At 44.9% G+C, this 11,831-nt stretch overlaps 1 protein-coding gene across 1 annotated transcript; it reads right to left on the bottom strand.

The window, feature by feature from the left end:
- Positions 1-335: 335 nt before the first annotated feature.
- On the bottom strand, positions 336-5,584 carry LOC110322651 (alpha-1,3-mannosyl-glycoprotein 4-beta-N-acetylglucosaminyltransferase-like protein MGAT4E). The gene is made up of 4 exons (XM_021199363.1): positions 5,299-5,584; positions 3,300-3,430; positions 2,457-2,613; positions 336-1,529 (listed from the first exon to the last, which is right to left on the bottom strand). The coding sequence occupies exons 1-4, from the start codon at positions 5,306-5,308 to the stop codon at positions 388-390; spliced, it is 1,440 nt and encodes a 479-aa protein (XP_021055022.1). The 5' UTR covers positions 5,309-5,584; the 3' UTR covers positions 336-387.
- Between the last annotated feature and the right edge of the window lie 6,247 nt (positions 5,585-11,831).

The following is an 11,831-nucleotide window of genomic DNA, read 5'->3' as shown; positions in this document are numbered from 1 at the left end:
TTTCCTGACTACACAGGTTTCCTGACTACACAGGTTTCCTGACTACACAGGTTTCCTGACTACACAGGTTTCCTGACCTACACAGGTTTCCTGACTACACAGGTTTCCTGACTACACAGGTTTCCTGACTACACAGGTTTCCTGACTACACAGGTTTCCTGACCTACACAGGTTTCCTGGCCTACACAGGTTTCCTGGCCTACAGGCTGATCTTATGGAGTTTCCCTCCTCTCGTTTTTTTCTAGCTTTGTGTCAGTTGACAGAAACCAGCCAGCAGTCTCCATTTTGGAGAATAAATTCCATGATCACTGTATTCACAGGGAGAAGACATTCTTGGTCATTCGATGGCTTTATTTCTCCCTTCCTAGACTCTGTCCTGTAGAAATCTTATAGTACCCTCCAACTCTCCTCGTCCTCCACTTCTGTCCAGACTTTGATCTGTGTGATCCTGACGGGGTAGTCATGAGATGATGTCACCAGCAATTTTATACAACTAATCTCCATCACAGCATCTTCTTCATAAAATACCATCTGCTCCAACTGACCTCTGACCAATGGTCCTACCAAGTTATAATGAGCACAGCGTTGGGGGTATTCCATGGGGTTGTAGCCCAGTAATAGTTGCCCATGTTTTAATAAGTTCAACCTATTCTTAGTAGAGCCTGTCTCCACTGCCACCTTGATGACTTTTTGTGGCTTATCCAGAACCACCAGCAAGTAGTTGCCTTTTAGAGGGTCTAAGGCCCAGAAGTAGTCATCATTGAGAAAGTAGGCAAACTGTGGACTTGTATTCCAAAATGAGATCATGTCTGTAAAGACAGTCCCAGCGGGATTGTCTGGTCTGCCCAAGTCTTTGTCTTGCTCCGCAGGCAAGCATGTGTCTTCAAACTCAGAGTCCCTTTCCATTCGGGAGAAGATGGAGGGACTGAGGCGGATGGGGACATTTTGAGACAAGAGAAGCCTGAACTCAGAGAGAAGCAAGTGTGTGGGAATGTCCTTGGGGAAGAGGAGCAAGAAGGAAATGAAGCGGGAGAGGTCTTCTGTATGGAAAACCTTTCCGGAGATCGACATGCTGGAGAAGTCTAGGTTCACCCAAGGGAGCTGCTTCCAGGCTGGCAAGGCCCAGAAGATGTTAGCCAGAAACCTGGGGGCAGTCTTCACATTATCTTCTAGCAACAGGAAGTATTCAGAGAGGCTGAGGGCAAAATTCATGAGAAGGGCAAGACTTGTTTTTTGCCTAGAATATAGTCTTCCACAGGGGGAGGTATCATTTCTGCTCTTTGCTCTGGAGCCACCAAGCAGACCATGGACCACCAGCAGCCTCCCAGATTCAATGTGAGGCATGAAAAGACCTGAAATGTTGGCAACTGTTTGGTTGAGCCATTTGGGGTCAGTGTCTGACAGGAGGACCAAGACCAGCATATACTCCAGGTCCTGTTCTGAGGAAGCTTGGAACAAGGATGTCATGGTGTCCAATAGGTGAGTCTTGTGACTATGCTGCACGGAGAAGATCCCCACTGTCAGGAGCTCTAAAGAGCACAGAGACACCCTCAGTCCTTCAGCAAGGCAGATGGATCCCAGGACTTCCTTCCCAGACCCTCACCTAATGCAACTAACTTACCAAGCCAGGCTCCCATCTCCTGGGGTTGTGGGAGTCGAATACCTTTCTCAAAGCTATCGAGTATCACTTGTTTAATACTTTGAAAAGGCTCAGTGGGAGAAGCTTCATGAGAGTAAGGCTCCTTTTAGAATGGAACTATGTAGCTATTGCCATGCAAGCAAATTATCTTAGCCTGGCCTTGGCCTCTGGAGTTATCTCAATTACTAAGGACTACCCAGCCCCAGACTAGAAGATCTCCAAGTCCCTTTGAAACCTCATGACTGACTAGTCCAGTTCACTGGGCTGTGCAGTTCAGTGGCATAAGTTTCCACTACCTTCTTTTCTGTCTACCCATTTCTGCCCCAGATAGCCCTGGCTCCTCTTCTATTTTCCCCTCCCTGGAAGCCTGGCATGAATCACCCCAGACTTTCTCACTGAGTTACTCTGGCCTTTTGATCCTGCTGGACATTCAAGGGGGATCAGGTGGAAAGAAAAATGAACCTCGGTGGAAACTTGTACCTGCTGGCCCTTACTCTAAGAGCTTGTTTCTTATAGCTGCCAACCCAGTCCTTCTGAGACCATTCTCTTTTTCTAGATCAAAGACCTTAGGTGGTGGCTTGTGCCTTTAAGCCAAACTCTCAGGAGGCAGAGGCAGGCCGGTCTTTGAGTTCAAGGACAGCCTGGTGTACTAAGTGAGTTCCAAAACAAACAGGGCTACTCAGAAAAACCCTGTCATCTTAAAAAAGGAAGAAAGAAAGAGAGAGAGAGAGAGAGAGAGAGAGAGAGAGAGAGAGAGAGAGAGAGAGAGACCTTGCCAGGCCCTTGTCAAGTCTAATGGCCCCTCCCACATACTCACTCTTTGGCTGGAGAGAGACTCCAGCCAGAACTGTGTAGGTGACATGCTGGAGAACATGGGAACTTTCCTGCATCTCTGTGAAGTATTTCAAATGGTTCTTGATTTTGGAGCTGATTTCCTCCTGAGCTAACTGCTGAATCATTTTCTTCTTTTCACTCTGAGTACAAGTGACAACATTATCAGCCCCAAGGGTGATTCTTCGATCCCCTGGAGACAACTGGGGGCACATGCTCCATAGGGGGGACTGGATGGTCCCGAGGATCCATCACATACAATCTGTCAGAGCTTAGCTTGCTGCTCTCCCCACCTGGTCACGAGCCTCCACAGAGCCTTCCTGCCACAGGCACATGGCCCTGGAGTCCTGTACAGGGAGGAAGGACCTGCCTGCCTCTACCCACCTGGCATGGCTTCATCAAGGCCAACCTAGCAAATGTGGTCTCACTAGGCTCAGGCCTCTGCTGGGTTCTGAAAGACAGAACCTGGCCCTGCCTTTAAGGTCTTCCCCACACTGGGGAATGTTACTTCTGGTTTCTCATCTGAGAAAGGGCAGGAGTATCATTTGTGGGTGCAGTGAAGAGGTGGCTCATGTCCTGCTGGTCAGCACCTCCTCTATAGGTAGCTGTGCTTCACCCCCTCTCTAGGCCTGGACTGTCTGCTCCTCCTCCTGCCCTCCCCAAATCCTATCTCTCTCAAGCCAACTCAATGGTAACGTCTTCTCTGACACTGACTGGATTCCTCAGCCGCTCTCCTTCAGGGTTCATGTGACGAGCCTAGAGGCTTTCACACAAGTGGGACGACCCCTTTCCTGTGATGGGTGGTGAAGCCTCTATCCCTGGTCCTCACCAGCAATGGGTCATGTTGCTGCTCTACACGTGCTGCTGCGATATTCTCTTGAAGAAAGAACCCCAGGATGACTAGGGATGCCAGGGCTCTGATGCACCTCCACAGGCAGCCTCGCATGGCACCAGGAGCAGCTGTGGAAGGAACGTGAGCAGCAGCAGATCCTGAGGACCTCCTCCTCAGAGAGCATGGGTACCCTTCTGGCTGGCATGCCACATCCAGATCCCACCCTTCCTGGACCGAGCTTTCCCAATGCCTGATTATTGTCTTAACCTTTTCCTCCCAAATTTTCTCCTGCCCCTGCTTGTGGCCATCTCAAGAAAGACAACCAGCAAGGCCTTGATTCTCTGCAGCTCCTGCTTTCTGTATGCTCCCAGGTGAACTGGAAGGGATATGTTGCCAAGAAGATAATATGGAGGCTGTAGAGGTGGCACAGTAGGTAACAGCTCTTGCTACCCAGATCCACCCTGGGAGCTGTATGGTGGAAGGAGAGAACCAATTTCATTCTGTGCATGTGGCCACATATGTGTACACACACACACTTAAACAAATCCGGGTGACATGTAACATGACAGACTTCCCTACACTATCCTGCGGTGTGAATTCTGTTCCCAGATATCTTTGTTTACTCCCCTGGGAGGAATGTCCTGAGCAGGATGTTCCCTCCCTCCTCAGCAATGCAGCTTAGTGTGCCCAAGGCATTATGTAAACCTCATTTTTCCATGAGACCTTCTGGATCCTGAGCATATCTGTGATAGTGATGAGAAACACTCAGTAGGTTTGTCTTTGTTTCTCTGTGAGCTATCTGGAATAAAAGTTTCACAGAATGTCAAGAAAGGAGGCACTAGCTTAGAGTCCTTTACTGTAGTGGGTAGCCTAGTGCTGCTTGTATTCTAATGCTAATTTGGGGTCCCCCAAGACTGGTTGCCCCTAGAGAGAGCCTTCATGTAAGATGCTGAGTGACTCTGCCCCCAAGTTATTTCTGATTGGTAAATAAAGATGTCAATAGTCATAGCTGGGCAGAAGAGACATAGGTGGGGGTTAGGTTTCTGGGCTTGGGGTCTGAGGAGGACCATGAGGAAAGAGAGTGCAGGTGGAGGAAGGAGAAGCCACCATGGGTTACATGAGCCATAAGAACAAGGCCCTGGGGCTGGTGAGATGGCTCAGTGGGTAAGAGTACTGCTCTTCCAAAGGTGCAGAGTTCAAATCCCAGCAACCACATGGTGGCTCACAACCATCCTTAACAAGATCTGACTCCCTCTTCTGGAGTGTCTGAAGACAGCTACAGTGTACTTACATATAGTAAATAAATCTTAAAAAAAAAAAAAAAAAGAACAAGGCCCTGAGGGCTGGCCAGTTGGAGTTAAGTACAGCCCAGATGAAACATAGTAAGTATTAACTTGGGGTTATCCATAGGAAAGTAGATTCTAACAGCATGGAAGGTAGGTATTCACCCAGCTACTGTGCCATTTAAGCTTATTGTAAATATAAAGGTTGTGTAGTCTTTTGTCTGGGAACTTAAATAGCCAAGGCTGGGTAGAAACCTTGGGCCAGAATTTAAATAATTACTACAGCACTCCAGTTCTGTTGAATCTCCAGTTCAACTTCAGTTCCTTGGCAAAGGCCACTGGCAGGTTGTGATAGATACTTTTCTTATGTATGTGTATAAGTATTTTACCTGCGTGTAAGTCTGTGTGCTACGTATGTGTCTGGTGCGTGCAGAGGCCAGAAGACGGTGTTGAATCCTCTGGAACTGGAGTTATAGACCATATATACATATTGTGAGCCACTGGGTGGGTGCTGGCAATTAAACCTGGGTCCTCTGGAGGAACAGCCAGCTCTCCTAACCACTGAGCCTGACTAATCCCCATAATAATTTGTTTGTTTGTTTGTTTTTTAATGAAGAGGAAATTTAGGGTTAAGTATTAAATTCAAGCCAACATCTTCTGGTAGGGGGTTAGTGACAAATAAATTAGATCTCATCTCTCAAGTCCATACTTACTTTTGGGCATTTTCCTTTCCAGGATTTTGTTAGGTAGATAGACAAGGTTCTGAATAAATACAGAAGAATTTGATGTGCTTCCTTCATCGTGAACTGCTACGATCCATAGAAACCTGAAAGAAACCAGAAATTCCTATCAGGACCACATTGTCATTATGTTTTGGGTGTAATGCCCATAGAAGTCTTTCTGGTTAGTAGAAAATGCTGCTTGAAGCTTAACTGGAATAGGATTTTCTCTGAAAACAAGAAGAAAACAACTTAATGTTGAGGGATGCAGTCCCACAGTGGCTTCTCTGAGGCTGCTAAGGCTAGTCACCCCTCCCAGGAAGCCACACCTGACAACCATTGTTCAGCCTGAATGGGAGCCATATGTCAATCAGCCTTACATCAAGCACCTCCTTGATGAGGTGAGGTGGAAAGAGTTTCAAAAACAGCCTTCAGTCTTGCGACTTGAGATTTGAGTATTACCTGCTAGTCTGAGTCAACAAGTACGGATGCTGAGTTGTCCCTTCCTTATCAGATGGCCCCATGGGCTAGTCAATGCCATCTGTGTCCTCAGTTGCTGCTCTGTGCAGCCTGGGAGATCACCACAAAATTGTTCTCAAATATCCAGTTGCTTCTTGTGCTTACAAGTATCCAGTGACCTTCTGAAGTTTCCTCTTTTCTTTTTAATCTGTTCTTTATCACTGCTGAGATTGTTATTTCCAGTAGCCTTGCTCCTTCTCCGTCATGGTAATCTGAATGAGAAAGTCCTTCATAGGTTTGTGTTCAAATACTTAGTCCCCTGTTGGTGGAACTGTTTGGGGAGGATCAGGGGGTGTGGCCTTGATGGAGGAGGTGTGTCACTGGGGGGGGGTGGGTTTTGAGGTTTCAAAACACTGGTGCCACCCTTACTGTCTCTGCTTTGTGGTTGTGCTTCAAGATGTGAGCACACACACACACACACACACACACAAAAGATGTGAGCACACAGCTACTGCTCCAGTGTCATGTCTGGAGACCTGCTGCCAGGCTCCCCACCATGATGGTCATGGACTCTAACCCTCTAAAACGGTAAGCCATTTCAGTGGTAAGCCAACAAAGTCTGTCTTCTATCAGTTACCTTGGTCGTGGTGTCTTATGACAGCAATAGAGATGTAGCCAAGACACTCCTATCCCCCTCCTCCTCTTCCTGCCTTCTTCTTCTTCTTCATCCTCCTCTTTCTCTTCCTCCTTTTCCTTTTTTCTACCTTATCCTCTTCCTTGTATCCGCCTGGTCTTCCTCAAAAGATTCATTTTTACCTTCAGCCTTATAATTCATCTCAAAATACTTTATATGTATAGAGTGAAGTAGGTATCAAAGATTTTTTTAAAAAAAAATAACTGATATCCCATTCTTCCAGTGCCACTGTGAAAAGACTCTTTTAAATTCATGTAATACCTATTAACTGAGTGTGTTTGCGTCACTTTTAGTTTCCCCGACTATTTGATTATCTTTACTATTACACACTCTTTTTGCTCCTCCCTCTACAGTTGTATGGTGGTTGGTTTCTCTGTATTTTTCTAACAGAAGTGTAGGATGAGTTTTTATATAGAAGACACTGTGAGGTTCTAAGCCTATTTATTTTCCCTGTAGATGGCTGTATTAGTTATCTTACATGTTGCTGGAACAAAATTAGTTAACAAAGCAATTAAAGGAAGGAATTTTTATTTTGGCTCACAGTTCAAGGGTAAATCAGAGTGGCAGAAGCTTCAGGTGGTTTTTGGGGTTAGAGAGATGGCTCAGTGGGTAAGACTGCTGACTGCTCTTCCAAAGGTACTGAGTTCAAATCCCAGCAACCACATGGTGGCTCACAACCACCTGTAATGAGATCTGAAGCCCTCTTCTGGTGAGTCAGCTATAGTGTACTTATGTATAATAATAAATAAAATCTTTGGGCTGGAACAAGCAGGGACTGAGTGAGCAGAGTTGACTGGGGCGAGCAGGCAGACCAGAGCAAGCAGAGGTCCTAAAAAATTCAATTTCCAACAACCACATGAAGGCTCGCAACCATCTATATGGCTACAGTGTACTCACATACATTAAATAAGTAAGTAAGTAAGTAAATAAAGCTTTAAAAAAAAAAAAGAAGCCGGTTGTGGTGGCACACGCCGGTAGGATTTGCTGAAGGAGGCAGAGGCAGGAGGATCACGAGTTCGAGGCCAGCCTGGGCTACACATTTTAAAAAGAAATAAAAACAAAAAAAAAAAAAAGAAGTTTGAGGTGGCCAGTCACCAAGTGGTGGCTCACACCTATCTAGCACTCCAGTTCCAGGAGATGTGATGCCTTCCCTGACCTCTATAGGCACCGTGCATACTGCATGTGGTGTATAGATATACACAGAGATAAAACACCCATACAAATATAAATAAATAATAAGTAGATAGATTAAGTGCCACAGACCACCCCAGTCTGGTATGGGGGTCCCTGGAATGAGGGTCCTTGAAGCTAGGTGGGTAAGTATTTGGTGGTGACAAACAGAAACATAGAGACAGTTTGAATCTGTGTGTATTCTACAGCTCTCAATCAGGGGATTTTATACATTAAAAAACCAAATATTACATCTCTTAGAAACTATATCCAATGAAACAATCACAGACACCAACAAAAATCATTTGGCACAGGAAAGCACAAAAATCATCCAAGCATTACAACTCTGAAACTCTGTATTCAGTGAATCACAAACAGAACAGGTAACATCATTATAAATCATCAAAATACAACAATTCTAAAAGGATATATTCAGTGGGGGCTGTCATCCAAGACTAGTGGCATATTTCCAGGAGCAGGTTAATAAATCTCTTAACGGCTGAACTAACTTTCCAGCCCCATGGTTAATTATTATTTAATACCTAGTGACTGAATTTTTTTAATCTTCAATATAAATTTAAACTATTTTAATTCTTTCTAATTAAGGCTTTCTTTACTATATACCAAAATCCACCTCCAATGACACGTCATATGAAATTTCATTGTTGGGAAAGTTTTTATCATAATAGTTTTATAAATGATTTAGAAAGTAAAGCATTGGTTTCCCTGGGGATAAGGTCATGTTAGTGGCCCCATCTCTAGGGATGGTTTCTTATCCATTATTCTCGTTTGAGATCTTGGCCTAGGCTACCAGGAACATGTAAATAAGGAATAAGAGAAAACAAAACAGATTGCCATGAGAACAATGGCTCAATATTTTTTCTCTGGCGAAGAGTTCCACAACCGGTTCTAAGAGGCTCCCCCTTTGGAGGTCAATTGCCTCAGTCTGTGGAACTTGTCACACAGATCTGACTGGAGGTGGTGTGGCAATTAAGTAAATAAATAAAATTGATTGTGGGAATGACTGCACAGAGAAGAACCCAATAGAGGAAAACACCTGTAATTGAAAACACCTGTAATTGAAAACATCTGTAATTGATGTACATATACAATCTGGCTTCCATACACATCCACACTCATCACAGGTACACATACCACACACACACACACACACACACACACACACACACACTGAAACAAGAAAATCTAGGTTCTAATTGTGCACATTTGTGGAGCTCTGGGTTTAGAGCTCAGATGTCTTGGTATAAAGATTTCTTGGGAAGACAGGGCCTCTGCCTCTACCTGCTTAAGGTCCTACAAATAAACTTATAATGAACTCCTCTCTAAAACTTAAACAAAAATATTTCATGGCTAAACTATAATAAGAATATTAGTAAAATACCCAAAGTTACTCCTACTGGAAACATTCTTATTTCTGATAATCCTAAACATGAAGAAGTACAGTATAAAACCATTTGGAGGGTCACAAGTTCCAGGCCAGTCTGGATAACTTAGTGAGACTTTGTCTAAAATAAAAGTAAAGCAAGATGGGGTGGGAGTGCTAGGATAGAGACCAGTAGTAATGGGCTTAACCAGCATGTGCAGGAGGCCTTGCTTTCAATCCTTCGCAGTGAATTAAAAAGACTAAAACACAAAAGAAAACAACCAAACCAAACCAGACATGGTAGCTCATGCCTATAATCCCAGCATTCAGAAGGCAGAAGTAGGTGGATTTCTGACTTTGAGGCCAGCCTGGCTACAAAGCAAGTTTCAGGACAGTCAGGGCTAAGCAAAAAAATGCTGCCTCAAAAATTCAGAGAGGATGTTCTGCTAAAGCAAGCATGTGAAAGGACACACGATGAAAGATTCTTTGATAACAACACGAATGTTTTGGTCCACCTTACATTGAGTAGTTGAGCTGCATTTGTTGGGACACCATAGAGAGAAACACACCAAAAAACTTGTGGTGGTGTGCTGCAGTTTCTTGCCACTTCTGCGGATTCGGGCTGATTGGTAGAGTGATGTCAGCTGAGACAGATGCATGTGCTGAGGCAAAACTCGTGGAGGACACGTGATGTTTGGAGAGAGTGATAAAAGGACAGTGACGGAGGCTAAGCTTGGCTTGCTTATAGAGTTAGCTTTGGAACACGTATGGGTCTCACATCTTCACTTCCCTGAGAGAGGCACAGCCGAGAATTTCTGGCATTCCTCCTGCTGACTCAAGCAGACACTGAGGCCTGGCTAACTCTGCTGGGTGATGCTACCACTGTGGATTGTGTTTGCTACCCTGACTGCCGAAATGGACTGTTGGTGTATCCGTGAAGTGTGTCGAGCAAGTGGGTCGAGCTGCCTCTGCTGCTGACCCGTGAACTGAACTGCCAGACAACACAGATGGGAATTGCTCCAAAGAATCTTTCTAAACCGGTCCACTTCCCCATATCCTTTCTTTCCCACAACCTCTGGTGGGTGGTGGGCTAATAGAGAGGTTAAAGCGTTTAAGAACCATCATAAAAAATAGGTTCTGAAAGCCGGGCCTGGTGGCGCACGCCTTTAATCCCAGCACTCGGGAGGCAGAGGCAGGCGGATTTCTGAGTTCGAGGCCAGCCTGGTCTACCAAGTGAGTACCAGGACAGCCAGAGCTATACAGAGAAACCCTGTCTCGAAAAACCAAAAAAAAAAAAAAAATAGGTTCTGAAAAAAAAAATTAAAGAGGCTGGAGACATGGTTCAGCGGTTAAGAAAGAGCACTGACCTTTTTTTCTTGTTTTGTTTTTTTTATTGTTATATTCTTTTTTTTTTTTAAGATTCATTTATTTATTATATGTAAGTACACTGTAGCTGTCTTCAGACACTCCAGAAGAGGGCAACAGTTTTTGTTACAGATGGTTGTGAGCCACTATATGGTTGCTGGAATTTGAACACAGGACCTTTGGAAGAGCAGTTGGTGCTCTTAACCACTGAGCCATCTCTCCAGCCCCAGCACTGACTGTTCTTCCAGAGGATCTGAGTTCAATTCCTAGCAACCACATGGTGACTCACAACCATCTGTAATAGGACCTGATGCCCTCTTCAGGTGTGTCTGAAGAGAATGTACTCACATACATAAAATAAATAATTAAATATCTTTTTTAAAAAGTAAAGTTACACCAAACATTCAAACACATGAGACTATGGGTGCCATTCATATGCAAACCACCACAGGGCATTACAAGAACACATTATAATCACATAGCAGCACCTACCCTGGCAATGTAAGGGTGGTTATAAGTAAGATAATAATCCAGTGAGGGAAATGTTGGTATCAGGAACCGGTTTGGCAGATCTCCAAACTCAGGAATGTCACACATAGGAGACAGGGTCCTTCTCTTGCCACAGCAACCGCATACATTCCCAGAGTCCACTTCCCATACTTACCTGCAAGCAGGTTGCATCACAGCCTAAATAAAAGGAAGACCCTTCCTCACCTCACCACTTTTCTTTCTCTCTTTTCCCCTCTTTGTCTCCATCCCTCTTCCAGTAAACCTCTGCCAGGAGGAACTACTTTGGCCAACATTCCAACACAACGGGAAAGGCATGTGATGAGCTGAACAGATGCTGAGGAAAACATCTGATGAAGCTCGATAAAGCTCAACGCCTACTCTTGGCCTTCTGAGTTTCTTTCCTTCCTTTTCTAAGTTTTTTAGGTTTTCTCTCTCCCCCTTTTTTCCCCCATTCTCTTTCCCCTGCGTTTCTCTCCTTGAGACAGAGTCTTTGCTATGGAGCCCGGAACTTGAGAGCCTCCTTCTGCTCCAGAGTGCTGTGTTTACAGAAGTATGCCAAAGGCTTGGCTTCTGTGTCTGCTCCTTGGTTGCCAGGGGATCCATCAAAGGATGATAAAAGGAGACTCGGACACACCCCTTCCTACACTAGACAAAGGATAGGAATCACCTCTGTGAGGAATCAGGCTGAATTTAAAAGAAACTCACTGGCTTGCCCTCACAGAAGGCGAAGGGCAGGAAGCTGGAATCTCTTCCACTGAAGAGTTTGTATGCATATCGTGGGGAGGGAACGGTTCTCATTCACACTTCCTTGAGCAGACAAGGAAGGCGATGAATCAGGAATGTATATGTGGGGTGACCTTTTGTGCTATTTGTGGTAGAAGAGTCATGGAAGAACCGCTGGCTCCTTTATACTTTTGACTCTGGAGCCAAGAAGACATAGTGTAG

Source organism: Mus pahari, chromosome 5 (assembly GCF_900095145.1).
Source record: "Mus pahari chromosome 5, PAHARI_EIJ_v1.1, whole genome shotgun sequence".
NCBI classification, from domain to species: Eukaryota; Metazoa; Chordata; class Mammalia; order Rodentia; family Muridae; genus Mus; species Mus pahari.
The sequence above is the reverse complement of the archived record's forward strand: the minus strand, read 5'-3'. Positions and strand labels throughout refer to the sequence as shown.

Bases quoted from the DNA above. Each gene is read 5' to 3' on its own strand.
- LOC110322651 (XM_021199363.1), bottom strand. The intron at 2,614-3,299 runs GTGAGGACCAGG...ACTTGTACTCAG, and splicing joins AGCAACATGACCCATTGCTG to AGTGAAAAGAAGAAAATGAT. The intron at 1,530-2,456 runs GTGAGTATGTGG...TGTGCTCTTTAG, and splicing joins AGTCTCTCTCCAGCCAAAGA to AGCTCCTGACAGTGGGGATC.